We start from the raw sequence: 27,292 nt of genomic DNA, 5'->3' as shown, positions 1-27,292 counted from the left end.
TGACTGGAAGTCAAAGTTATTTTTTTACCAAAAAAACGTCTGTATTTCAGTTAAATTTTTTTTTTTTCGAAAAATTTTTGGTGATAGTTAATAACTATTATGATACTTCAAAATGACCCACCTTTTTTCGAAATCTATTATTTTTTATTTTTTTGGAATTAGTCAAAGGGACAATACATCTTTAAATATTACTGACATTAGACAAAACCTTGTGACGGAAACAAGCAAGGGAATCAAAAAAAATATCAACAGATCCATCAATTTTACATAGTGAATGGTATAACTTAGGCAAACGATTAACAAAACCATTTTTAGTAATATTTACCCTCCCTCTTGATATAGAAAATAAAGCAGGATAACGCAATTGATATTGAGGAACAGAAATAGGAAAGTACACTTCAAAATTACCATGAAAAATTGAGTTCACAGCCTTAAAAAGAAAAATTAAATCAAATAACTTACGCCTACCCGCTAAATTAAAAAGAACGTCTTTGCTAATAGAACCAAATTTACGCACATAAAATCGACAAAACTTGTTCTGTACACTTTGTAATCTAGAAGACTGGGCAAGAGAAATAGAGTTAAAAATAACACTGCAGAATTCAAGATTCGACCTAACTAAAGATTTGTATAAAATAACTAATGCCTTTTTATCGTTGATATGTCTGCAATGTCTCCAAAGAAAACCCAAAAGTCTATTGCATTTAGAGACTATAAAATCAATATGTTTACAGAAGGTTAATGAACTATCTAAAAAAACACCAAGGTCTTTGTGAACAGAGACTCTTTCAAGTATAATATTCTTAATATAAAAGTCAAAATAGATGGGTTTTTTCTTAAGAGTAAAAGACATTGATTTGCATTTAGAGGCATTGACTGACATATTCCAAGTGTCGCACCAGTGAATGAGTCTGTCAACGTCTTCTTGTAACAACAACATATCATTTAAAGTTTGTATAGACTTAAATAATTTGATATCGTCAGCAAACATAAGAACATTAGAATGACGAGGAACAAAGGAAAAATCGTTAATAAACATAATGAAAAAAAGAGGCCCCAAAATAGACCCCTGAGGCACTCCAGATAAAACTGGAAGCCATTCAGACGCGTTACCATCAAAAGTGACTCTCTGAAACCTGTCCGATAAATAACTTGTAAAAAATAAAATTAAATCGTGATTTAGACCAAATTGTTGAAGTTTAAACAAGAGCAACTTATGGGAGACCCTGTCAAAGGCTTTAGCCATGTCTGTATATACAACTTCGCATTGCCCTTTTGCATTTATTGCGTCATACGCATGTGACAACAGAACAGACAAATTTGTTTCACAAGACCTTCCTGGGTAAAATCCGTGTTGATGGTCACTAATAACTGGTGATATATGTTTAAAAATTTGGTCGTGAACAATTTTTTCAAAAACTTTAGAAATAGTTGGCAACAATGAAACCGGTCTATAATTGCGTACATCAGATTTAGAACCAGCTTTAAAGATAGGGCACACGTTAGCTTGCTTCCATTTTATCGGAAAACGTTTCTCAGAAATGCATCTTTCAAATAAAATTTTACAAGGGAAAGAAAGAGGTTTGGCAGCTAAAGACAAAACAATATTACTTAGACCATCATTACCTGAAGCCTTATGAGAATCAATTTCATTAATGTGCTTTTCTATAACCTCCTGATTAAACTCAAGTTTAGATAAGCAATCGATGGGATATTCAGGAAGATTAGGAACATCCAAATCTTTGTTAACAGGACTAAAAACAGAATAAAAAAAAAATTGGTTAAGTAAGTTTGCTTTGTCTTTTACAGTGTAAGCTGACTGATTATTAAAATGTAGTTCCGAAGGAATGTTATTATTATTTTTTCTTGAGGATTTTATCCAAGACCAAAAACGTTTCGGATTACAACTTAAATTACAACATAATGAATTAACATAGGTACGATACTTAAATCTACAAAGTCGTTTAAAATTTGACCTAGCAAATCGAAAATTTTCAATATTTAACCTATTTGGATTACGTTTTTTTTCTCTAAAATATGATTCTTTAGATTTCAAAGCAGTGTAGAGCTCATTATCAAACCATGGTGGGAGTTTTCTCTTAGGTCTGAAAACAGGGACAAGATCTTTGATAGTAGCAAAAATAAAATCATAAAATAAATTAACTGCCTCATCAATGTCAACGGCAAGATCAAGTAAATTCCAAGGAATATGAGAAAGTGTTTGTATAAAATCTAATTTGTTAAGTTTTTTAAAATTATATAACAATCGATCGTCATTATTGATAAGGTGTTTGTTAAACTCTATAGGATATTTAAAATTTATTGCACAGTGATCAGAAGTGAAAATATCTTCACCGAATGAAACTTCATGGCATATAGTATTGCACAAGACAAGATCAAGAGTGTGATCGGCACATGTCGGAAAATATACAAATTGATTAAAATTATTACCCTGTAAAATATTATCTATAAAAAATTTGCCATTGGAGTTGTCGGGAGCTTCACATTCTACAATATTGCACTTATTATAACTATTCAAACGCCATTTTATCTCAGGTAGATTAAAATCTCCTAATAACATAACGTCATGATTGAAACCCTGAAATTCATATTGCACATTGTTTATAGATTCACAGAGACGATCGATTTGAGATTTAGGTGCCGATGGTGGGCGATAATATATACCAATAATTAAACATTTTTTTCTAGACAGTTGAATTTTGACCCACATTAGTTCTTGACTTTCATCTTCAAACTTAATGAGACGACACGACCTGTATTTGTTGTTAATTAAGAGTAAAACTCCACCGCCTCTCTTGTCCTCTTGCCGGTCCCTGCGATATAGATTAAAGCCATCTAAAGACAGTTCACAATCAATTACAGTGTTATTTAACCAGGTTTCAGTTAATGCTACAACGTCTATGTATCTTGTGCACATGTGACTAAACAATTCCGATTTATATGATTCCATTTTATTTTTTACACTACGAACGTTTTGGTAGTACACCTTTAAAGAGCTACTTTTGTTGTTCGAATTAGTAGCATTCGGGCCAGGATTGACTTCTATGTCCCCTCCAAGTACAACAGACCAAATACGTAGAGTACTAACCGAATTTGAATAGTATGACACAGCCCTGCCAAGGAATTTAAACTTCGATTTCTTTCGTACTTGTAATGATGTAAGGCCAGTTATTGTTATTGCACATTTTGAATAATAAATAGGTATCGGATGAAAATCGTCGTCAATGTAAACAGCATCATTAAAATAGTAGAAAAAGTATTGCACAAAGTTGTTCATAGAACGTTGTGTAAGTTCCAATTCGACTTGGTTCCACTTAACATACTGACCTGGACAGCTGGTTATTGCACATTTTGAATAAGAAAATGGTATCGGATGAAAATCGTCGTCAAGAATAAATCGAATGTAGACTGCATCGGTAAAATAGTAGAAAAAATATTGCACAAAGTTGTTCATAGAACGCTTTGTATATTCCATTTCAACTAGGCTCCATTTAACATTTGCATACTGACCTGGACAGCTGACTACACAGACCCCTTCACACACCGGTAATGCTATTCTTTGAAATTCGCTCTGCCGGCCTAAGCTTATTGTGCTAAAATTCACGTATTTATACAAAGATTGGTGAAAATTGTTGTCACAATTGCATCCATATCCACTCCAAAACACTTCGTGATCATCATTAAAGGGATATTGTGTTGGGGTAAACGAGTAAGTAAATGAAATAAACGAGACACAACAGAGCAAAAATACGGCGGTGTTCATTGTTCAATGCTCAAAAGTTGACTGTTTACTAATCAACCAAAAATCAAGTAAAAAGGCAATAATGAAAAAGATGATACTAAGGCGTAATGTCATAAGTAACAAAACTGTAATACCCAAATCGTGTCCAGATGATGGCCAAATTTAAAAAAATTAAAATTCAAGAATTCTGCCAAGTTTGGCGGACCAAGGATTACTTTAGGTCTGGTGGAAAAAATATATTTTTCAGTTGTGGTTCGTGATATGGCAACAGTAGTCTAGTTTTTATATTGTGCATCCCGAAAATGTCCATCCTTTTAATTAGTAGGTTATACCCTAGTTTGAAGGCCCTTTAAACTTATACTTATATCAACTTTATTCACATCATCATACATAAATAGTACAATACAATAAAATGTATGTGTGTGTGAAAAGGAGCCAAAAAATAGCTTTCGCTAATCAAGGTTTGACTTCTGTCACAAAAAATAAATTAGTCATAATGCATACATTTTCATCTATCAACAATAATTCAATAAGAAAGAAACAGCAACTATATGAAAGAAATAACGTAAACAAGGGCTAACATTAATATTTTTGTAAAAGTAAACATTTAACTTCATTTATGAATTTAAATCTAGAAGAGGTACATTTTATAACTAAGGGTAAATTATTCCAAAGTTGAGCTCCATTAAAAGAAATTCTAAATTTACCAGCATCTGTGCGAGCTTTCGGAATTGCAAAATTATATCTATTACTAAATCTGGTACTAGCATTATGTGTAATTAAATAAAAGTATTCCATTGTTTGATGTGGTGTTTTGCCGTTAATTTGGTCATGAACAAACTTAACTATACTTAATTAAAGAAAGATACTCAGCGAAGAAATGCAATATAGGACAATTACCCTGAATGTAACAACCAAACAAACACAAGTGATGGAAACACTAACTTTCCAAAACAAAACTTGAATAGATTTCATCAGTAAACATTATTGCTAAATGTGTAGAAGACTTCATTTAAGTACTCGATTAGATGAGAATGAGATTGGGTATTTTTTGTCTATACAATTTTCTCTCATTTGCATTACTCTAGACTCACTACAAATAGGACTATATTCAACTTCATTCAGTATACTTCGTTCAATTGCACATGCAAGTAGCCATCTTCGACAAGTGCTCAAAAGTGGATTGCAAAATAATATTAATATACAGTTAACTTGAACCAATTTAAAATTTTATGTATGTAACAGGTCAACTGTACTTCCTGACATTTTTTGGAAAAATCTTCTATTAAACATAATAGTAACATATAATATTCTGAACAATCTGACACCAAAATGAACTTTCCACGCCAACCCAATAATGTGATATGGCAATTTGCCTGAAAAAACAGGTCAAAGGTCAAATATGGTATTTCTGGTCATTATTTTAGAAAAAACTTTATTATAGTAAATAGAAATGTTTATGTTCTGAACATTTTGACACCAACATTAACTCTCTATGACAAGTAGTTTTATGGATATCAAAATATATTAACCATAACAAGGTTGGTAATTACACCGTAACGGTCAAAGGCAAAACTGAGTACTTCCGGTCATTTTTGGATAAAATGTTTCATTAAACTAAATAATAACATATATATTCTGAACAATTTGACACTTAAATAAACTGTCTGTGACAACTATTTACTGAGATATGGCAATGCCTTAAAATATGGGTCAAAGGTTAAAACTGGTACTTCCGGTCAATTTTTTCAAAAATACTTCATTAGAGTAAATAGGAATGTTTATGTTCTGAACATTTTGAGCTAAAAATCAACTCTCTATGACCAGTAGTTTCAGAGATATAGACTGTTTAAGCGAAAGTGTCCGCCATTTAAAATTATGCAAATTAGGTGACCCAAGGGGTCATTTTGCTTGGCGCCCATCAAAAATTTAATTTGTATAGGGTGGGCAACCTGTATACCAAATTTGATGCTTTTGGAAAAAAGTGAACCAAAATATCCCTAACAGACTCCACTACTTCTGGATAGAAACACCGTACTCGTTCATCCCCTATTATCAACGCTAATTCTCGTGTATCGATCACTGCATTGGTTTTAAGTAGAAAATCCATTCCCAATATGCCGGATATCTGGATGTCCGCTACCAACACGTTCAATTCGCATGTTCTCTTACCAACCTTTAGCTCCATACAAGCCTGGCCTATCGCTTTCAACGCTCCTCCGTCTATCTGGCGAATGCCGACAGAGTGTGGCTTAAGTTTTGGCTTCTGTTTTAACGGCAATTGCCGGAATAAGGAAGCAGAAAGCAGCGTATCTGTAGCTCCAGTATCAATCAACAAAGGAATCTCCAAGCCATTGATTGTAGTTTTCACATATAGTCAATCCTTCGGGTCGAAATAACTCGTACTCTGGCGTACCTGTTCCCGTTCCGCTTTTTCCCCTTATTCGTACTTCGATGCCCTTTCTGTACATCAACTTTCCCGCGGGCTACCGGGTCAGTTGCTGCTCGTTTCCCTGAAACGGATTATAACGATCGGGTCTACGATTCCTGCAATTTCTTGCGAAATGCCCTCTTTCTCCACAACGAAAGCAAGTTCGGTCTCTTCCCTGGTTCATCCTGTTCCAATGGACGTTCATCGGTGGCCTCTCTGCTCTTCGCCGGTCATCAGGTAAACGTTGAGGAGAGGCGACCTGCTTCCTTAAATTCTCCACTGTCTCTTCGAGCTTCTTAATCCGCTTTCCACTTTCGTCTTCTTGTAATGTCCTTACGTATTTAGGCTTCGCTGGCCGGCGGCTATTCTCTAATTTCTGGAATCCTTCAACGTTCAATGCAGCGGTTATTGCCTCATCTAGAGTTTTTGGACATGCTCGAAAAATTCCTTCTCGTACCTCCGAGTCTTCTACAGCCTCTAAGAATGACCTTTGGCCAATCGTTCTCTCTGTGGCTCGGGAAGGTCTGAATAAGCATGAGCTGCCAACTCTCGGATATTCTGGCCAAGCCTCTGATAACTCTCATCAACTTTCTGTCGACGAACCCGCAATTCTAGAAGAAAGTTTTCCTTCTGTTGCGCGGTCCCATATCGCCTCTCTAAGGCTGCAGACAGTTCTGCATACGTGTACTTCTGGTTCGGGAAATTTCCTAGCACCCCAACAGCTAGCAGCTAAAAACGTCGCAGCCTGTTCGTCTGTCCAACCGTTTGCTAGCCTACATGAATTAAAATGTCGCTGATACTCGTACCACGGTGTCTTTCCCTCATAACGATCTGGATTCACTACCGGTCGTTTCATAACTTCACCAAATACTCGTTCAAACGCCTCTTTCCCATACACTGCATTGTCCCGCTTTAGAGGCCAGGGAGGGATAAATACTGGTTCGATTTTCTCTGTTTCCTTTGGCTGGATCGTCACCTTCTTGGGACTACTTTCATAGCCGTCGCTATAACGACCACCCGTTATTACACTAGAGCGCCTGGTAGGCCTATTCGAATCTTTGCACATACTCCCGTCCTCTACAACCGGATCATCGCCAGAGGTCTTTCTCTTTTCAGCTCGTTCGGATACAAAGCTTTGCGGGAAATCCTGTACTTCGTTCATTAAGCCCTCGTTCGACTTTGTACTAGTGACAGGATACCTCCCAGGTTCATCCAGCCTAAGAGACTGGAGCAGATCTTCTGTTTCTGTACCGGACCCATACGGCCTAGGCTCGTATACACTGCCCTGGTCAATTACATGACTGTAGCCTCGTTCCTGTTCGGGAATATAACTTGAGCCTTGGCCCAAGTCCGGGTTTGTCTGGTTGTCCCTAGGATAATAAGGTAGCGGGGGTTCTACTACCCTAGAGGTAGGCGTTGATACACCCACTCTCCTGTATTCCCGTTCTAGATTCTGTTCAAATTCTGCATAATCATTCAGGTTAGGCCTAACTGTAATACCGAAGTCAGTCCGTAACTTTACAGGCGCTCGTTCCCCGTGTTGTAGAAGACCTACAGAACGGTAGCCTGATTCAGGTTCATTGACTCGGTTCTCGTCCAACATGAATGAAGTGTGTTTTGGCTGTTCAGGATCAGATAACCGGGTATCAGGTTCCACCGGTGTCTCTCGTTCTAGCCTTAACCACGACATAAATGTTGTATTTATTTCTCGTTGTTCTAGCCTTTCTATTTCGTCCTGTATTGACTTGAGTGTGTTATTCATAATTACAGTATAACAATCTATATATAAATTTACGTAAGGGCAAAATTCGGTAAATCGCGCCTTATTTCTAGAATTTTTACTCGATGGTATGTAAAGTTGGTTCGTACTTTCGGTACTGATTTTAACCACCTGATGTAACCCTGTTTACTAATTAAATTGAGTTAGATAATTAGTTATTGACGATTAAAACGAATTTAGGTTCAACGATTTGCCCCAAATAGGGGTGTTTTTCGATCGTGGTATACACTGTCTAATGGATGTCCGTCTTGAAAAATACCCGCAGACGATAATACGAGGATGATTCGCATTTTCCTATCTCCTCCTACGATAATTGTTTTTAATGGCTGAAAACCGGTTGAACAGCTCGAGTACAGCATCATAATGTTGAAGACAGGCCGATTTTCTTTAAAAAAATACTATTTTGATAGATTTAATATACGTTTATACAAATGTATTGATTTGCGATGAATGGAACATTCCAATGTCTATTCCCTCAGGCGTCGTAAAGGCAAGTGCTGTATACTCATAACAGAAATTCGATCCATTTTTTTTTTCAATCTGTGCTGCAGAGGTTGGATATAGATTTTTTTTAACGGATAATAATGAGCTAGCGTTCTGTCGCCGCGGGCGTATATTATGTACACATCTTTATTATTGCAGTTAAACCACCCCGGGAACCACCCACATCATCACCCTTCCCTCACTGGCATGAGTAGCGTTGTAAAGCCAGTAGAGGATAGGCCTACGGTGGTACGAAGGATCAACAACAACTTCGGGTGGGTAGGGTAGGAACCAACTTAAGTATGAATTGGCTCTAGAAACAATTGAAAACCATTAGGCCTACTAATTAAGTTGAGTTAGATAATTTAATATTTTTTAACGATTAAATCGAATTTATGATTTGCCCCGAATAGAGAGGTGGTTTTCACAAATTGTTTAACATTATATAAACATATATGTCGTCGTAGTGTATCGTTACATGTAGGCCTACTGTACTATTTCAATCGACTAGGACGGTGATAGTTTCAATTACATCGCAAAGTTTTACTGTGTTTAGTGGTATATTATTTGTAAAACATGAACACGATTAATATTTCGTTACTAGATGGATAAAGAATATATTTAAAAATTGTTCCTCTTTGCACCCATCCTCTTCCCCATCCCTCAACCATAATGTTACATACAAAACACAAATTAAGTTTGTTTAAATTTGACTTAAACAATTGGTCTCATTTTGCGACAAGTTTCTCTTTCGGAAGTAATTCCCAGGGTGCTAATTTTAGTTGAGTACATAAATCACAGTGTCTTATTGTCCTGCATTATTGTACATTTGAAATCGTCAGTTTTTTAACGCTGAAATTATTATGTATTCGAGAACCATCTGTGGGCACGATCTAGATGGTACGCGAGCGAAGCGAGCGTACCATCTAGTTTTAACAATTTAAAGTGAGCCTAATTTTTCTAAGGTAACACTAACTGTTTCCTAAATCACAGTAGAACCAACTAAATCCCACTTCTGACACCAATGTAACGTTTTTAGATTAGGTCACGTTAAGAACCTCCGGGTTCGGCAGCAGGTGTGTCCCACCGACTTATCTAGTTGGTCTACGTCAAAATAATCAAATAAAAGACTACACAATAAATCCGGTTCCAATTGCTTTATTCAAAACTCACCCTTCATAATCGAAGTAAATCAATGAAATATCCACAAGACAAAGTATAAAAATTACAGGTACAGTACAACAATATGAGAAGGAGGCTCATGCGTCCGTTCAGGTCCAGTGCTCTGAATCGACTCTCTCACATGGCCCGGGAGGCCGACAACCCGAACTTTCCTCGTATGAAATCAGTTCTAACCAGGGTATTCTTTAAAGAGTTGTTTACCCAATATGAACAAGGCCAAGCATGATTAATATGTAATAAGGAAAACTTTTTTTTAACAGAAGATTGACGAACGGAGAGCTTTTTCTTTTTTTCAATCCGGCAAATATCTCGGCATCTAGTTTGTTATTAACTTTTTTTATATTGATGGCTGGTGGTGGTATATTTCCACTGGATAGAATCACATACTGAGTGCGCAACAATTGCAGTATCATCCGCGTAGAGAAGTTCATTCACTTAAAGCTTCTAATCTGTATCTGTATCCGTGCCGTACAATCACCATCACTGGTTATCGCGTACGTTAGTTAGGGTCAGTACATGCTTTCAAACGTAAAAGTTTAAAAAGATTCCCAGATAGAGACAAAATGCCAGTTGGGTCAAGGAACGTGTAGAAAGAATAAGGTCATATACATGGTTGCAGTCGCGTGCTCAAATTTGAGTTAGTGTTTACCGACCATCCGACTGACATAGTGAGCTGTAGAGTCGCGTTTCACGAGACTAAAACCAGCCAGAAAAATTCCGAAATGAGTTCATGCTAGTACACAACCTTGTTTCACACCACTGGTGTTTGAAAGTGTGAATGGAAGCAAATGTAGGGCGCACATACCGTTCAAGTCCATCTATTTATAAAGCGTTTGTATTTTTGACTCTTCATATCCCAACTTTATCTCCAGTATGTAGCAACACAAAAAACTCAAAGACACCTGCTTTAGAAAATGGAAATTTACACCGCATTTATTACTTTTAATGGCCAAATACATTCGTTGCAGTACATAAGTTCACCAACAGACGGTAGCTAAAGCACTTCATCAGCAGTTCTTATATGGTGGCCTAAACAGTCACAGTGACCAACATAACTAATATATTATTATTCTTAAGGCCAGAATTAAATGTTGTTGAATATGCAGATTGAATCCTTTTTAAAACTTACATCACTACCAAAATATAATTATCTGTAACATTATTCATGTCGCATAGTTCCTTTCTACCCAAATTCATAATATCCCAACGCACGACTCAAAGAGTCATTCTTTAAAGAACGTATGTACGTGCAACGTAAGTAAGTTAACCAATCACAAGGTACATTTCGGATGGTCATCCAGCGTCACTGGTCAAAATACTTGCGTTACGTGTACGTTCTAAAGCTTGGTTCCTATCTGGACGCAAAGTAAACGAAACGAAAAGGAGTTGACCAATCACAAGCGAGAATTCAGATGTTCTATTTCGCCGTGATTGGTCAAATTATATATGCGTCCAAGTGCAAACCACGGTTTAGTGGGAACGAAGTTGCAACAACGTTAATCTGTATTACCCATGATAACGAAACAGAAGTGTATTTTCCCCACACGGCATTTTATATGAATTATTATGTGTATTGCACTGCGGGTTTTTTTACTTCATAATTATTTTGACCTATCATACGACTTATCTAAACTTTTTACTCCTCTCAAAATCCCCAACTCTTTAATAAGGTTTAACCTAGCATTGCATAATATAACGAGCTAAGTATAATCATTCAAGCAAGAGTTCACATTAGGCCTATTATACCTCTTGCTACCGAACTATCTATTCGTCTTTGCAAAGGGCCACCAGCGGCGCTTTTTCTCTCGTAGAGATTAATCTATATATATTTACAGTCAATACATTCGTATTTGCAGATAATATCTATGAATTAATACAAAAATGTTAAGTTTTAAACGTCATTTCTCGTTAATACATCAAAACGACATATATTTAAAAATATTTATGCAAATTATTGTACTCAACTATACATACCGAATTAAAACCGAAATAACATAACATTTATTCTATATTAGCAGTTCACTATGCACATTATATGCGTCTAATACCAAATTCTATCTAAATATGACATACTCGTGAGAAAAGAAAACAATAAGGTCTGCAATAAATTATGACAAATATGTGTTAAGTATAAATTGAGAACACTCTTTATAGTAAATATAAAATTACAATAGCATCCACCGAACAGGATTACAAGCCGGGGGTCGGAAATTACAACAACACTGACAACTAACTGTATTTGACAATCTATGTGCACAGCTTACCTTCACTTTGTTGTGACGTCATGGGACAAAGCAGAGGAAGTGACGTTTATGAATTCATATAAATACATTAGAATAATTTACATATGGCAGTCTTCGTTAATTTCCGCTATCTTGCTGCTAGGAGCGTACGTCCAAGCTCGTAGTCAAGATTGTTATATGGGCTTTTCTTTTCTCCCAAAACATAAACAGAGCTTAATGTATGTTTAAACAAACAAATACTCGTAATTTCAAAACTTGGCGTTTCCACAAAAGTATGGGAAGCTATCACAACACCAATGCGTTAAAAAAACATGTGCATACGACTGTAACACTTAGATGAGAAGTCTTCGAAAAGTTCTTATTTTCTTATTAACAGTTTGCACAACCAACTGCAGACCAACAATAGATCAGTATTGAACATAAAACGAAAATATTTTACCAGAGTCGGTGTAACATAGAAGAAACTGCTTCCCATTTTACAAACATTGGAAATTTAAAAGCATACAACTTAATGTAATAATGCAATAACCTTTCCTCTCACATGAAATTATTTTTTAAAAACTTTTCCTTCTCTTGTGGCAACAGCCACTTCCAGCTATTCATTTCAAATGGTGAATTGTCTACTTGAATGGAACTTATTTCCAACCCAGCTATTACACACTGTCAGTCAACAGTAGTGAATATTCTTTTTTCTATTAATGTATATCTAAACAAGAGTATGACATCAGCACATTTGCCATTTTCTCTATCAAACGATGTTTTCATACTTCAGAGCATTCATTGTTTTTTCAACTCTGTTACGACAACCTCTGCTTATAAGTAATACCTTCAGAATGGCACATTCTCTAATAATAATAATGAAACTTTCAATGACATCTGTATTATTGCAATCTCTTTTTCAAAAAACTATATTTTCAATGACATCTATGTTACTGCAATTTTTTCCTTTAAATAACCATGTCCTCCAGCGGAATCTCTGTTATAACAATCTTTTTAAATTACAATTCTGGAACTTTTCAATAGCGTTTGTGCAATTTCTTTTTCCAATAACTTTATTTTCCAATGGCAGCTCTGTTACAGGGATTTCTTCCTTTCAATAACTCTATTTTCCAATGGCAACTCTGTTAAACGCTTTCTTCCTTTCAATAACTCTATTTTCCAATGTCAGCTCTGTTAAACGCTTTCTTCCTTCAATAACTCTATTTTCCAATGGCAACTTTGTTAAACCTTTCTGTCTTTCAATAACTTTATTCTCAAATGGCAGCTCTGTTAATACTGTGACTTCTTCCTTTCAATAGCTATATTTTCCAATGGCAACTCTGTTAACGCTTTCTTCCTTTCAATAAATTTATTCTCCAATGGCAACTGTTTAACTGTGACTTTATGAATTATATTTCATCTTTAAATGTGATCTCTCATATTGGTATAAATTATGTTCTTACGCATTTTTCTTAATACTATGATCTCTTCCTCTCAATGATCACCACGTTCCAATGCCACACCTTCTTACACAACTGCTACTCTAGTCTTGTCACAAGTAAAGCTCACAGCATATCAGTATATAATACCATGTATTGCAATAAACCATTCTTGCATTTTGTTGCATAAATTCCTATTCTATTTTCTGCCATGACAATCTCTTCAACTTTAATACAATTACTTCTCTGGAGAATAATATTGAATGGCACACCAATATCCTCATAATGACATAATGTGTTAGTTAGAAGAATCCTTAAAGCAACGATTCCATAACTAGTACAGTAGTTCCCCAAAAATCAACATTAACAATCATTTTGCAATGCTATCAATAGTAAGTTACTGTTACTCTTCACATAATGTGTTCATGTCATTACATTATGTGTTGCATCATTACAAAAAGAAGGTGGGGAGGTGTCGTTTCTCCACAAAAGGGGCAACAATCGTCAAGAGAAAGTCTACTGCTGTTTTAAAATAGTATATTAGAAAAAGAGGGGATCATACACATTGTGTACTATATGTTTATATTATCTTATAGTAACCAATATATGGGTTTATAAAATGTAATCTACTTAAGTACAAACCAAATTAATTAGAATCGGTAATTTAAAAAAAAAAATTGGTTCAGAATTTGAAGAAAGTTAAAGAAAGATCAAGCCTGTATCCAGGGTTCAACGTGCCCCTTCAAACTACACATCAGCAGTGAAAGGATAGTAAATAAGCCTAGCTTATGATGATTTTGTCCCTTTTTGTGGAAAAATGAAACACCCTGTAGGAATTCAAGCAACTTGCTTAAAGATTTAATGTTCTTTCTCGGATGTTAAATGTTTACATAATGAGGTGAATTTATTAAAAACTTAAATAAATAAATCTGGTTATATAGCTATAGAATAGAATAATTATTTCCATTGTATGCCTTTACAATTAACAAAAGTTTCAATTTTGAATATGCTGTAGTTGAAATATGAGAAGCAAATTAAAAAAGTTAAATCCTTGTACTGCCACTAACAAAATTCCAACAATAGCTGTCCTTTAAAAAGATCAGAAAACCAGTTCATCTAAAATGTCTTGATGTTTTCTGTGAAGATGTCTTGTTGCATTGGTTGTTTAAACTGGATAGGCACAGTAGAACTCCTATTACACCTCTGAATAGCAGGTGACTGTAGTGTTAACACATTGCTCTTGGGAAAACGTCCCCTTAATATGGGCATCACAGAGGAAAGGTTATACTGTAAGTTGAAATATACAATGTTGAATACGTTTAAACTGGATAGTGTAAAGGCTTTGAAGTGGTCACATGGTGGTGCCATGAATGTACGTACGCACAAGCCCAAGTCACATTTGATCACATGACAAAAATCCATAACGTTACAATGTCCATCAATAGGACAACGTAACTTAAAGGTAACTTCATTTATTACGATAGGTATTGGTTACAAAAATAAAAATCCTTCTTTCGTTGCATTTATAAGCATCAAGTTGTTGCAATATCGATAAAACATACCAATAATGAATGCATTGGATCCTTGTCTATGTAAGCATGACAGTAGATAAGCGAGGTACAACATTGATAGTTTAACCAGACTCCATTTTGGCAGTTATCTGTGTCTCAACAAATCTTGTCCAACTGCTCTGGTTTTGTTGCACTAATATATGTATATATAATATATTTAAGCTGTGTCCTATAAATGGTTAGTTGTAATCGTAAATAATGGAAAAGCACCAAATTGGCTTTGAATCGGAGTCTTAGGTGACGGGCAGTAAGCAAAGTCATCCGACGCTAACCTTGCGCGGTTAATTGTAGGTTCCGATGCGCTGCGATGTATCTTGGGCAACGATCGTGCCAAGCTTTCCAATGAAGCTAAAATCTGTGGGCAATAATATTTCCAATGTTTACAAAAGCATTGAAGAAAATACAATATTTACAGTACATTTTTTAAATTGATAAAAGAGATAGTGAAGAGCATGATGAAAACTATTACATGATGAATAGAAGGATGATATTTATCATATTAGTGAAGAATGATAACCATAACGAGAATGTTGATAACCGTGACGAGAATGTTCATAACCATGACGCGAATATTGATAACCATGATGAGAATGTTGATAACCATGATGAGAATGTTGATAACCATAATGAGAATGTTGATAACCATGATGAGGATGTTGATAACCATAATGAGAATGTTGATAACCATAATGAGAATGTTGATAACCATAATGAGGATGTTGATAACCATGATGAGAATGTTGATAACCATAATGAGAATGTTGATAAACATGATTACAATGTTGATAATCATGATTACAATGTTGATAACCATGATTACAATGTTGATAACCATAATGAGAATGTTGATAACCATGATTAGAATGTTGATAACCATGATTAGAATGTTGATAACCATGATTATAATGTTGATAACCATAATGAGAATGTTGATAACCATGATGAGAATGTTGATAACCATGATGAGAATGTTGATAACCATGATGAGAATGTTGATAACCATGATGAAAATGTTGATAACCAAGATGAGGATGTTGATAACTAAGATGAGAATGTTGGTTACCATTATGAGAAGTTTGATAATCATGATGAGAATGTTGATGACCATGATAATCATAATGATAAGACAATGAAGATAAGAATTATGATAACAACAAGAAATGTCTTTAAACATAACATGTGGACTTACCTGTGGAAATAAAGGTCTTTCATCTCTATTGTATTTACAGCTATCCGATATTAACCTTTTTAATGCTTTAGGTGTATTCCCTTTAGCTTTGTTAGGTTCTGGGTGTAGATAACCACGACCTACCATCCAAATTATCTGAAAACAAGTCAATCAAAATAGATTAATATAAATTATAAGAAAAATCAACCTTTAGCCCTCTATGATTGTTCTACTCTGCTGCCTTCTCAAATGCTTAGTCTCTGATTAAATGTAGGTGTGTTATATAAAACAAATAATTTCATGAAATGTTTCACCTTATGAAATTATTTGTACTATTGCATTTGTATATGTAAAGGTGTCTTTAGGCTAAATGTTGACTTTGTTGTTCATCCTCCATCTTAATGTGTTATACTTGTTTTTTAATAGAAATAGATTGGTTGGTTGATAAAAATAGAACAGCATTTACTACAAGTTAAAAGTCAGCAATAATATTAGCATAAAAAACAAAACTTTACCTGATCTTTATTGTTAATATGACTATACGGTAATTGACCTGTTACCAACTCATACAACACTACTCCATTAGCATATACATCAGATTGGAATGTGTATGGGTTAGGGTCTTGCATACGGATAACCTCAGGGGCCTAAAATTGAAAAGAAGAAAAAAACGTAATACCTACATTTTACATAGGTATGCATAGGAGCCTATAGAAGACGATAACTAAGTAATACCTTAATAATTATATGAAAAAGATTATAAAAGTAATACTAAAAGTTAAAATTAAAATTCACCATAGAATTTCTCCAGTTTCATAAAAAAATTCTGTAATACAGCAACACATTGTTTTAGATGTATCGCTTTGTATGATAGGCTATAACGTAACCCTTCCCAACATGACACATGTGATACACATGAGATGCTGTATTACATAACCTATGATACTTGGCAGATTGTCGTATGTGGAGATGAGATACAGCACTGAGAATTAGGTATAATTATAATTATTTGCGCAATTATATCGGATCCACAATAATAGTATCACTAGACTACTACTCTCATACCTCGATTGCTAACAGAGGTCAACCTACCATCCACAATATTGATCCTGATGGTTGTTCAAACTGGTGAGATCCACTCCACCTGGATTTTACAGTTGCTAGACCAAAGTCACCTATCTTTACAGTCAAATCGTCGTGTAGAAAAATGTCTGATTACATGGGTTAAGGTACATATAAAGTAAAAAGTTTAGAGCCTCATGCCTTGGCATTATGATACTATAGCTTGGCTGGAAAAGAAAGTAACTCAAGCTGAACACAAAGAGCTTGACAGCAGTTTTATTTTGTTTATAAATAAAAAGTTTTTTTGCACATGCTCAGTTCATTATTCGAGAAGAGTAGGGGGTTTTACGATGAACTGGTTCACAAAATAGCCCCTGTATCAGGGGAATTACCACTTATCTGATAGAACAGTGATTAATTTACTATTGGTAATCCTTAGTCACATTGCTTAAAGACATCAAATAAAATAACAAATAATGAAGTTATCTGTGCCAGTGTATGAAACAGGAAAACATCTTTTTGCCTGGGGTTCTAAATTTAAATTTTACTATAAATTTAAATAAAACACTCTAAACAACAGTGAAAGGATACTATTAGACTTGAGATCCCTATGAATAATGTTCTTTGCATGAAGGTAGCTGAAAAAAAGAATATAAAACATTATTGCTTGTTGTTGTGGTATCATTAAAAAATGAATGTTTACAAGTTGATGGTATGGAGAGATTATTTCTAGAGTTGAAACTTTTGTTAATGAGGCATAGCCTAGTTAAATAGGACAGTCAATCTTTCAACTCATGACATATTCTGTCCATACAACTAATAAGACATTGTTGTTTTTATTCTAGTAATCTGTTGCTTCCATATTGAATAATTGCAGGCCCTAAATGTGGGTATACTCCATCCACATCTGAAAAGTGAAACGTCTATGTTAGAGTACGCGAAATGCAATTTGGCATTGGCGTCACGCTGCTCTGTTAATTAACTTTTGAAAACAGAATTGTCTTGAAAAGAAAGGCAATGCCGAATTCAGGATACTTGTAAATGAGCATAAGAGATTTCTAACAGGCTTAATCAAAGAACTTATAACACAAGAATCTCCTGTTCGTCCGAAGCGCGTAACAATTTCGAAAGGCATTGAGCGATAGAATAGAGCTAATGGGTGGCGCCATTGTGAGCCATGGAGAAGCGCGCTCGCATCAAATTAGAAAGTCAAAATCATAGAGGGGATCTGCTAATACTCTAGGGGGGGGTAGAGTAATTGACTTCCTAGTTTGGAGGGGGTGCTGCTCCATGCAGTGAAATGGCGTCGCCCAGTTTGACCTTTTAACCCTGTACTTCCGATACTGTGTTTTGAATGCAAATTGAAGAACAGGAGATTCTTGTGTTATAAGTTCTTTGGCTTAATTCATTGCAGACTGGCCGCATTTATGATAATTATAATTTCTATTTACACAGCCTCATTCAAATGGTCATTGCTCATGGCACTGTGGATGTTATACTTTTTAAAAAAAATGCATGTTTATATATTTATCGTCCATCGTTATCGTCCAAGTGTAAATGGGCCTTAATAATACTCAAATACTTACTCCATGCCTTGTGCTATCTGTCGTGCAATATCAATCAGCTCGTACATTTCAAACTTGCGTTCATGTACATGAAGATGCTTATACAGACTAGAGCCCTCACACCATTGTGTCACAATAGCTAGGTCCGGTTCAGACAGACATCCCATAAATAATAAAATATTGGCGTGACGTGTTTTCCTGTAATAATAATATTTATTTAAACATTTTAGCAATCTTATCAGGAGCAAGCAACATCATTTATGACATTTTAACTGTAATGAATCTGTGTAATTTGTTCTTTTGTTCAAATTACCTTAAAACCGCCACTTCATTTTTGAATGCTTGTAGTTGAGATGGGGTAGGATGCGTTACATTTAATTTCTTAACCGCCACAGCACCTGCATGTCAAAAGAAACATTGTAAATCATCATAAAGTTTATTTATGTTTATATAAATTATGTTTTTATTATCTTTTTGTTTCAGTTTTCATCTTTATATGTCAAGACAAGAATCATAATTTCCAATGCACTTTGTATCAGATTTATTTTGAAAAAGTATAGAATATTAAGATTAGAAAAAATATATCATATATATCATAATAATATAAGGGCGTCTGGCGCAGTGTGTTGGACGTTGGACTACTGATCGTGAGATCGAGGTTCGAATCCAGCTCTTGTCGCATTGCTTGTATCCTTAGGCAAGATACTTTACTTACGTTTGCCTCTTTCTACCCAAGTGTATAAATGGGTACCCAGTTAGATCAAGACACAACTTTGTGCTGATTACTAGCTGCATTATGGGAGTGTGTTTCCATACATGTTTAAACCAAAAAAAAATGACTGGGGTAATAATGTGAAGCGTTTAGAAGCATTGTGCAATAAGCATTATATAAAAACGAATATTATTATTATTATATTTTTCCTTACCATGCCACTGACCACGGTACACTGTTCCAAAAGAACCTGAACCTATCCTAGGACCTAACGTTAACTCCGGACTTGGAATTTCCCAGTCATCATTTGAATCTCTTCTTTCCCTTGGCTATTTGGATAAAATGAAAAATAAATGCCAGTTAGCATTTAGATGGTGGGCAGATTGATATAACAGGCCATATATAAGTGCCACAGGCCATTTGTAATGGTGTGTGGCGCAGTGTGTTGCATACTGGACTACTTATTGTGAGATCGTGGGTTTGAATCCAAGGCTCTTTGGATTGCTTGTATCCTTTAGACAAGACAATTTACTTATGTTTGCCTTCTCGCTCACTCTGTGTTTGATCAAAAAATGGCTAGGTTAATATGTACAGCGCTTAGAGGTTTCACAACATTAGGCGCTTTAGAAATCCAGGATATTATCATTAGTCACAGGTTGGCAAAGTCCTAAAATCGCATCACCTTTTTAACAATACATTTTATTTATTTTATGTTATTTTAGGTATTTTATTTCAGCAGTAACTATTTGCAGGTCATATGAAATACACTCGCATGCTGCATTTGACCGTGTCGTCTGTAAAGAATCCTTGCCATACACTAGCATAATTAATATTTGTTAGCCAATGAGAAGCAACTAACCTTTTTTCCACTGTACCTATCCCCAGACGTCGAGTTCGTACGCCTTTCCCGACACTTCACATGAGGTGGAGGTGTTTGTACGCCTGATGCTGAACTTATCCTACTTTGAGCACTCGCTCCTAAAAGTAAACAAATAAACCATCGTTATTGTTATAGTCAATACACAATCTTTTCAAATATATGTATGCACAAATTTGATTCATGTTTCTGTGAAGAAAATTTCCGAAACATTCACAGGTAACTTTCTACCATAAATGGTCAAGATCTTATAAGATCAGTAACCTGGTCTGTAAGAGCCATTGTGCATTGTGTGTTTTGAAAAGATTGAAAATTCATAGACAAACCCAAACACACTTTTTTTTTATTAATGCTAAATTTATCACTATGCAAAAGTTTATCATTCCCAATGACAATCTAATAACATTGCTACTGAATGTTGCCAAATCCACCTGAAAAACAAATGTGTTAGGGCTTGGGTTTGAAAAAACGTAATTCAAAACAAAAGTTTATAAATCATGAATATATCAGAAATGTATTACAAACTGGTAAACGAAACTTACCCAGCGGAGAAACTAATGGCTGGTAAAAAGAATATTGATAATTGCCTAAGCTGGAATTGCTTGAGGGAGATGTTGAGACTAATGATGTAGAAGATGTGTTGGAATAAGAACCTGGCAACTGTAATGGTTCCACGTGATGGTGGTGATGATGATGATGGTGGAAGTCTACGTATAACATAAAAAAAAAGAAATGCAAACTAACGTAAAGAAAAAAAAAATTAATAATAAAATTATAAAATAATACATAAAAAAGGCAAAAATTAAACTCCGTGGCTAAAGATACGGTACCATATCCATACTTCTAAAAACTAAAGGTACGGTAATTATAGAGGGCGCTTCCGTTTGCTAAAAGTACGGTAAATTGCATTCCTAAAACTTGTACCTAAATATAAAACTTGTTCCTAAATATTAAAAACCTTAAATTAAAAACTATGAAAAATAAAAAAGCCGTCGAGTAGAGAATCGAACCTGCAACCCCTTAATTAAGCCATAGCCTCATCACAAGCCCACTAGCTGGCTTGCTGTAAACCTATTTGATTAACATCTATCTTACATAGCGCCCTCTATAATTACTGTACCTTTAGTTTTTAGAAGTATGGATATCATGGTACCGTATCTTTAGCCACAACGAAAATTAAAACGTTCATGAAGAATAAAAAAGATCCAAAAAATTGCGTCAAACTGTTAATATAATTATTACTAGCTTTTGAGTGTACACATTTATTTGTTAACTTCAAAGGAAAAAACTATTATTTTATTGTGATTTAGTAGAATTGACTATTATAATCACTACTAACCTGCCACTGGTTTCCCAACATTTTCTAATTCCTGCAGGAGAATAAGTTTAGCATAAAGGATAAGTATGCATTAAGAATTATCAACAATGAAATATATATATACATATATTGTATGTTATTATACTGTCCAGTTATATTCAATATATACTGTAACTATTATGTACTATGTTCACTTGTGTTCATTATTTTTAGGCTTGCATACCTCCACCAGCTAGAATAGTGCACAAGTGGGCTACAAATTAACAATATCAAATAACAATTTATTTAATTTTGTAAATGCAAGCATCTCCCTGGCCTTATGTTCACACATGATGGAGTTTGGCATAGGAGAGTACAACGCTGATAGCGAGGTCAAATTAAAAACTATATAGAAAAACTCTAAACTAAAACGTAAAGCAATGCTTATCGTAAAAATGTTTCGTCTCTCTGTATGCTTTTTGCTATCATAGGAAACACTTTTATATATATATATATCTGTGATATATTTTTACTTTGTTGTTGGCATCCTTAACAGAAGCATTCTGTTTTCTAGGTAATGCCATCATTTAAAAAAATAAATATTGTTTATGATGTTATGACTGCTGAATTATATCAGCGACTAACTTAAAATAAAACATTTTGCTAAACATACACTGTTTTCCCACTAATACTACGGTTAGGCATCATACCCTAAATACACATACTCCATTGGTGTGAACAGGGCCTTAGACAATCCGCATTGGATACTGGTGAATCCAGATACATTATTTATGTCTGTTCAAAATATATCATGCACATAAAAAATATATATTTTATAATAGAAAAATACTTAAAATTTAAATAGAAAATTTAAATAGTATTGTTATGCCTGCCAGTTATTGTAATGGACAATGCCATTCTAATAAATACAGTGTTTATCATATAAATATAGACTATTCACTATCACATGTTACACCAATATCTATCAAAGAAACAAAATACACTTTTATACTGCTATGCAAAAAAAAAAAAAAATAATGTCCATGTAACTGTCATTCAACTGCGTCCACATACAGGATTACGAGAGACTGCGATGATAAGGGATTGGAGGAGAGGGTACGAGAGAGGGGTGAAAATACATGCAACAAACGAAACCATGCCAAAATTAATCTACAGTAGTTTACTGCATTACTTTCCAACTTTACTGCAGTTTTTAAACAGTCAACTCTCCTAATATGGGAAACCTTTTTGGACAGGCCTAAAATGTCTGGGATTTCTAGATAGTTGTTTTGAAATGTATGTCAATGGTAAACAGGTATTTAGAACCTTTTAAATTGTGACTGGTTTAATATTTTGAATGCCTGTTTTTAGGCATTTGTAGGTCTAGAGACTCTCTCTCTCTCTCTCTTGTTCGGATTATATTGGGGTGTGCCCTAAACAGGGGGAGCCTATATGATTCAAGAGACAATGTCCCCTATAGGAGTGTGTTATGTTTTATGCAGTGTATTGATAAAGATTTTCCAGAATTTTTTATATACTGATTAATTCAAATAAAGATGAAAGGAGGGGTTATACTGAAATTAGATCATCAAGACAATTCTGAATGTCAGCTGTTCTTTATTGTATTGTTTAAATTAGTTGAATGTTATGATTTATATTTCACCCCTGGATCTGGCACTTTAGGGGACCCTGGTATTAGAAGAGTTGACTGTATAATCTTACAATATCAGATAGGAAAGCACATCCTGGTGCAATGTCCATCAGTACAGTAAGGGACCATGTCAAACATTACTCTACTGCAGTTACTGCAGTAGCTACATTTTTTTACTCTTTAACTGTATGAAATTATTTTGCATCATTTGTTTGGCTAATCATACAAACTTTAAAACTTTCTACAAGTTCTACATTTAAACAAAATACAATCATATGTAAATGCAGTAACAAAATGTAATTACTGCAGTAACTGCAGTATAATAATAATAATATTGACATGAAAAAAAACCATAAAATAACTTTGGCACAGTCTATGGGTCCATCAAACAAAGTGCACTACAAAACGAAAAGATTCAATCAAATAAAAAAAAAACAAGCGATTAACAGTAAACCAAATCAAAACAAGGTGCAGTTATCAATTAACATAATATAACTGTACAGGTGCAACGTGATATGCAAATTTGTAGTACAGTATTAACAAATAAAAAATGTGCTATGAATATTAGATTTATAAATTTATAATTGAAATATGCAGTTTGTTTGTGTAAAATGACAAAAAAATATATTTTAATTTTTTGTATTAGAAAATAAAAGTACTATCAAAACCGATAGAATGCACCAAATGAAATGTGTGCGGAGTTTTATCAATAAAAAGTTAGTGGATGTATGCCTAAATTATAATACCACTTCCATAATTCAAAATATGAAATACACCATTCAAACGAAGCATTAGTTTTTAGAATAATCTGTCATGGAATTAAACTTTGACCTGAAAATAGCCTGTTGTACCATTTGATTGAGCCCTAATGTCAAACTGGGTGCCTATAAGATTAGTGTATCCTATTCCCAAGAGGACTGGCAGCTGATTGAATCTCTCCATGGGCACAAGTAAACAATCAAGATGACTATCTTCTGCTCATAGTTTCAATATATTGTTGGATTTTCTTGGTATAAGCGTCTTTCACACCTGTTCTGGCACGGTTCCGGTCCAGAGCCGGCAAATCAAATTGAACATTAATGTTTCCATTTCACGCATATTAATTGGCGTATAGACGCATGGCGCGACGTAAAAACGAAACATTGACTTTTGATTTGATTTGCCAGCACCGACTGGAACCTTGCTGGAACAATTGCAAAAGATCCTCAAGACATGTACAGGTCTACCTTCTTAAGGGCTCAAAATACATAAAACTAGGTAATAATATAGTTTGGTCAGCCTAACAAAACATCAATTACGAATGCTAAAGCCTAAAGCACCTAACAAGACTTCTCCCATCAGAGCGATTATTGGTTAGAGTGTGCAAAAACTTATTTATCTAACTCTCTATTGTTTTTATTCAGGTAGTTTTGGGTTGTCTTTTTTTCCAAAAAAAAAGAATATCAATTTTAGCAAATATAGAGGAAATTCAATAATATATTTATTAAAAATACTCAGAACTGGTTTTAGTCTGGCATATAATGTCCAATAAAAAATAGGCTACAACAGTACTTTAGCCTGTAAGCTGTACAGTACAGAACAGTAAAAGTTCCTCAACTTCATTTCATTAAGATAAGATACAATGATGATTCAAATGAGTAAATGCTAGTTCAGGCTGGGAAGGGACATGTGGTAAAAGATACTAACAACTAAGTATGGAAAACCTAACATACCTAATAAGGCCATAATAAACAGCGGAGAATCCAAGGGGGTAGCGCTCCATAGCAAACCGGACCATTGTATAATGCTAAACCAACACCAAAGTCACAACATGACATTGATAACTTGTTCACAATACAAGTAAAAAAAAAACAGGTAGAAATCTACGATAATTAATACAAAATAAATATGTCAACTCACAACCACAACAATCATCACAATATCAAACAAAACTAATCACAGCCATTTATAATTAGATATAAATAAAGATGGCTGTTATTTTAAATAGAGTAGTGATGGATCCAAGATTATGACATAAATGACAAAATATACTTTCTTTTATTATCTGTTATCTTTTCCTGTAAAAAGTCCTAGTGATTGAGTAGCCATATTCAATACAGTATTAATAATTATTAATGAAAAAGTGAATACAACTAATAAGAGAAATCTTTAAATATTTATTAATTTTAAGTCAAACACTTGAGCATTTCAGAACTTTTATTAGTGCGATTGGATATTGGGGAAGGAGCCTAAGGAAGTATAGGAGCTGCCCTTTCCCAAGAAAATTTCCCAGGAAAACTGTTTTTTAAATTTCAAATTATAGGAAGTGAGAGGAAGCTTGTCCCCTTCCAAATCGGCTCACTGCATGTTGACGCATATTAGTAAATTAGTGATTTAATTTGCTATTTTTTTTATTTATTATGTACCATTTATTTTATATTATTCAATTTTTTTAAGAGTTTTACTTTGTAAAACAATCAGGGCAATAAATATCATATGATGATCATGCACTAAATAATTATAAATGACTTTGTCATTGTTTAAATTGTTTATTGATATCATTCCAAATATCAATGACTTGTTTATTGAAATCATTCCAACATTAATCTTTGGATCCACCACCAGTTAGAATATTTGCAAAGCAAAACAAAAACAGTTTTAGAAAAATAAGAGCATAACAATAGTACGATAAGAGTGAGACAGTGAGGGCGCTACCGAGAACTTACCGATAGCAGTGATGCAGTTAGTGGGTTATTTACTGCGTTTATGCTAACGTTAGGTGCAGATGTGGACCTCTCTCTATGCATTGCATTTTCGGGTATACCCTGCTGGTCTACCGAGCTGGCTAGATCCAACTCTTGCTCGTAATCAAATCCCAGTGGCTTAATTAATTTCTCCCTCGGTATCCAGGCTGACCTGTGTGGAAAATAACTGTTAACTGTTAAAACCGAGTGCAGGTAGTAGGTGTTAATATACGTACTGTAAGACTTGAGCTTTTAGCAAGCGTCTTTTCAACAGCGCCACCATGACTTATAGGATAGTCCCATTTCACATACGCTTCATCAGGTGGTAATGCTAGAATCCTGAAAATCAACCAAATCTTGTCAAAATAGAATAAATAATCATAACCATAACTATGAAAAGAAAAAAAGGTATGTTTGTGTACAACTGTGCTATAATAGCATAGTAGAGTAGGCACTGTTAATCAATTTAGTCTAGATGTATACTGTAGGTTGGACACTACTGTGCTGTAGAACAGGCCAACAGCCATAAGTCGCGTGCTAAAACGCATAGTGATACCGGACCGACAGACAGACCGACCGACATAGTGAACTATAGAGTTGCGTCCACGCGACTAAAAACATGGATTAGGTACCACTGTCCTATCTTATATTACCTTATTAATTTGGTAATCAATTTTCTAGTAACCAGGAGAGGCCACTGTATTTGGTGCATGTGTGCTATAGTAGAAAATTGATATCAATTGGGTAACAAATAACATGGTATAGTAGCCTGGATATTAAAACAACACTACACTATAGTTGGATATAGGTGGATACCACTGTGCTATAGCAACTTGGAGATTGAGTATCACTATGTTAAATTGGTTACCACTATGCTATAGTAACTTTGAGATTGGGTAGCGGCATTATGCAATAGTACCCTGGGTTTTTATCGGGTGCCTCTATGCTATATTAACCTGGGCATTTATTTGGCACCACTATGCTACAGTATAGTACCCTGTGTATCTATTGGGTACCACTATGCTATAGTAACCTGGGTATTTATAGGGTAACCTGGGTATTTATAGGGTAACCTATGCTATGTTAACCTAGGTATTATTTGGCACCACTATGCTATAGTAACCTGGGTATTTATTTGGCACCACTATGCTATAGACCCACCCCTATGTATTTATTGTGTATCACTATGCTAGTAACCTGGGTATTTATTGGGTACTACTATGCTATAGTAACCTGGATATTTGGTATTACTGTGCTATAGTAAACGTAGATATTTTTTGGGAACCACTATGCTAGTAACCTGGGTATTTAGTGGGTACCAATATGCTATAGTAACCTGGATATTTGGTATTACTGTGCTATAGTA

At 34.7% G+C, this 27,292-nt stretch overlaps 1 protein-coding gene across 5 annotated transcripts in view; it reads right to left on the bottom strand.

Moving 5' to 3' along the window:
- Positions 1 to 9,469: 9,469 nt before the first annotated feature.
- The window catches only part of LOC140059402 (serine/threonine-protein kinase B-raf-like), a 32,662-nt gene continuing 14,839 nt past the window's right edge, over positions 9,470 to 27,292 (bottom strand). Inside the window, exons 7-18 of one of the 5 annotated variants that reach the window (XM_072105304.1) lie at positions 26,163 to 26,265; positions 21,595 to 21,625; positions 20,798 to 20,962; positions 20,238 to 20,356; positions 19,593 to 19,707; positions 18,980 to 19,064; positions 18,688 to 18,864; positions 17,693 to 17,739; positions 17,132 to 17,250; positions 16,555 to 16,686; positions 16,061 to 16,195; positions 9,470 to 15,226 (exon numbers count right to left, since the gene is read on the bottom strand). In XM_072105304.1, coding sequence (XP_071961405.1) covers positions 15,041 to 15,226; positions 16,061 to 16,195; positions 16,555 to 16,686; positions 17,132 to 17,250; positions 17,693 to 17,739; positions 18,688 to 18,864; positions 18,980 to 19,064; positions 19,593 to 19,707; positions 20,238 to 20,356; positions 20,798 to 20,962; positions 21,595 to 21,625; positions 26,163 to 26,265 — 1,414 coding nt within the window. In that variant the 3' untranslated portion in view covers positions 9,470 to 15,040. Of the gene's footprint in view, positions 15,227 to 16,060; positions 16,196 to 16,554; positions 16,687 to 17,131; positions 17,251 to 17,692; positions 17,740 to 18,687; positions 18,865 to 18,979; positions 19,065 to 19,592; positions 19,708 to 20,237; positions 20,357 to 20,797; positions 20,963 to 21,594; positions 21,626 to 25,908; positions 26,114 to 26,162; positions 26,266 to 27,292 lie in introns of all 5 variants that reach the window. The other 4 variants (XM_072105301.1, XM_072105302.1, XM_072105306.1 and 1 more) reach the window with 4 other exon arrangements.

The sequence above is a fragment of the Antedon mediterranea genome, chromosome 9 (assembly GCF_964355755.1).
Source record: "Antedon mediterranea chromosome 9, ecAntMedi1.1, whole genome shotgun sequence".
NCBI classification, from domain to species: domain Eukaryota; kingdom Metazoa; phylum Echinodermata; class Crinoidea; order Comatulida; family Antedonidae; genus Antedon; species Antedon mediterranea.
This window is presented reverse-complemented; position numbering and strand designations above follow the sequence as displayed.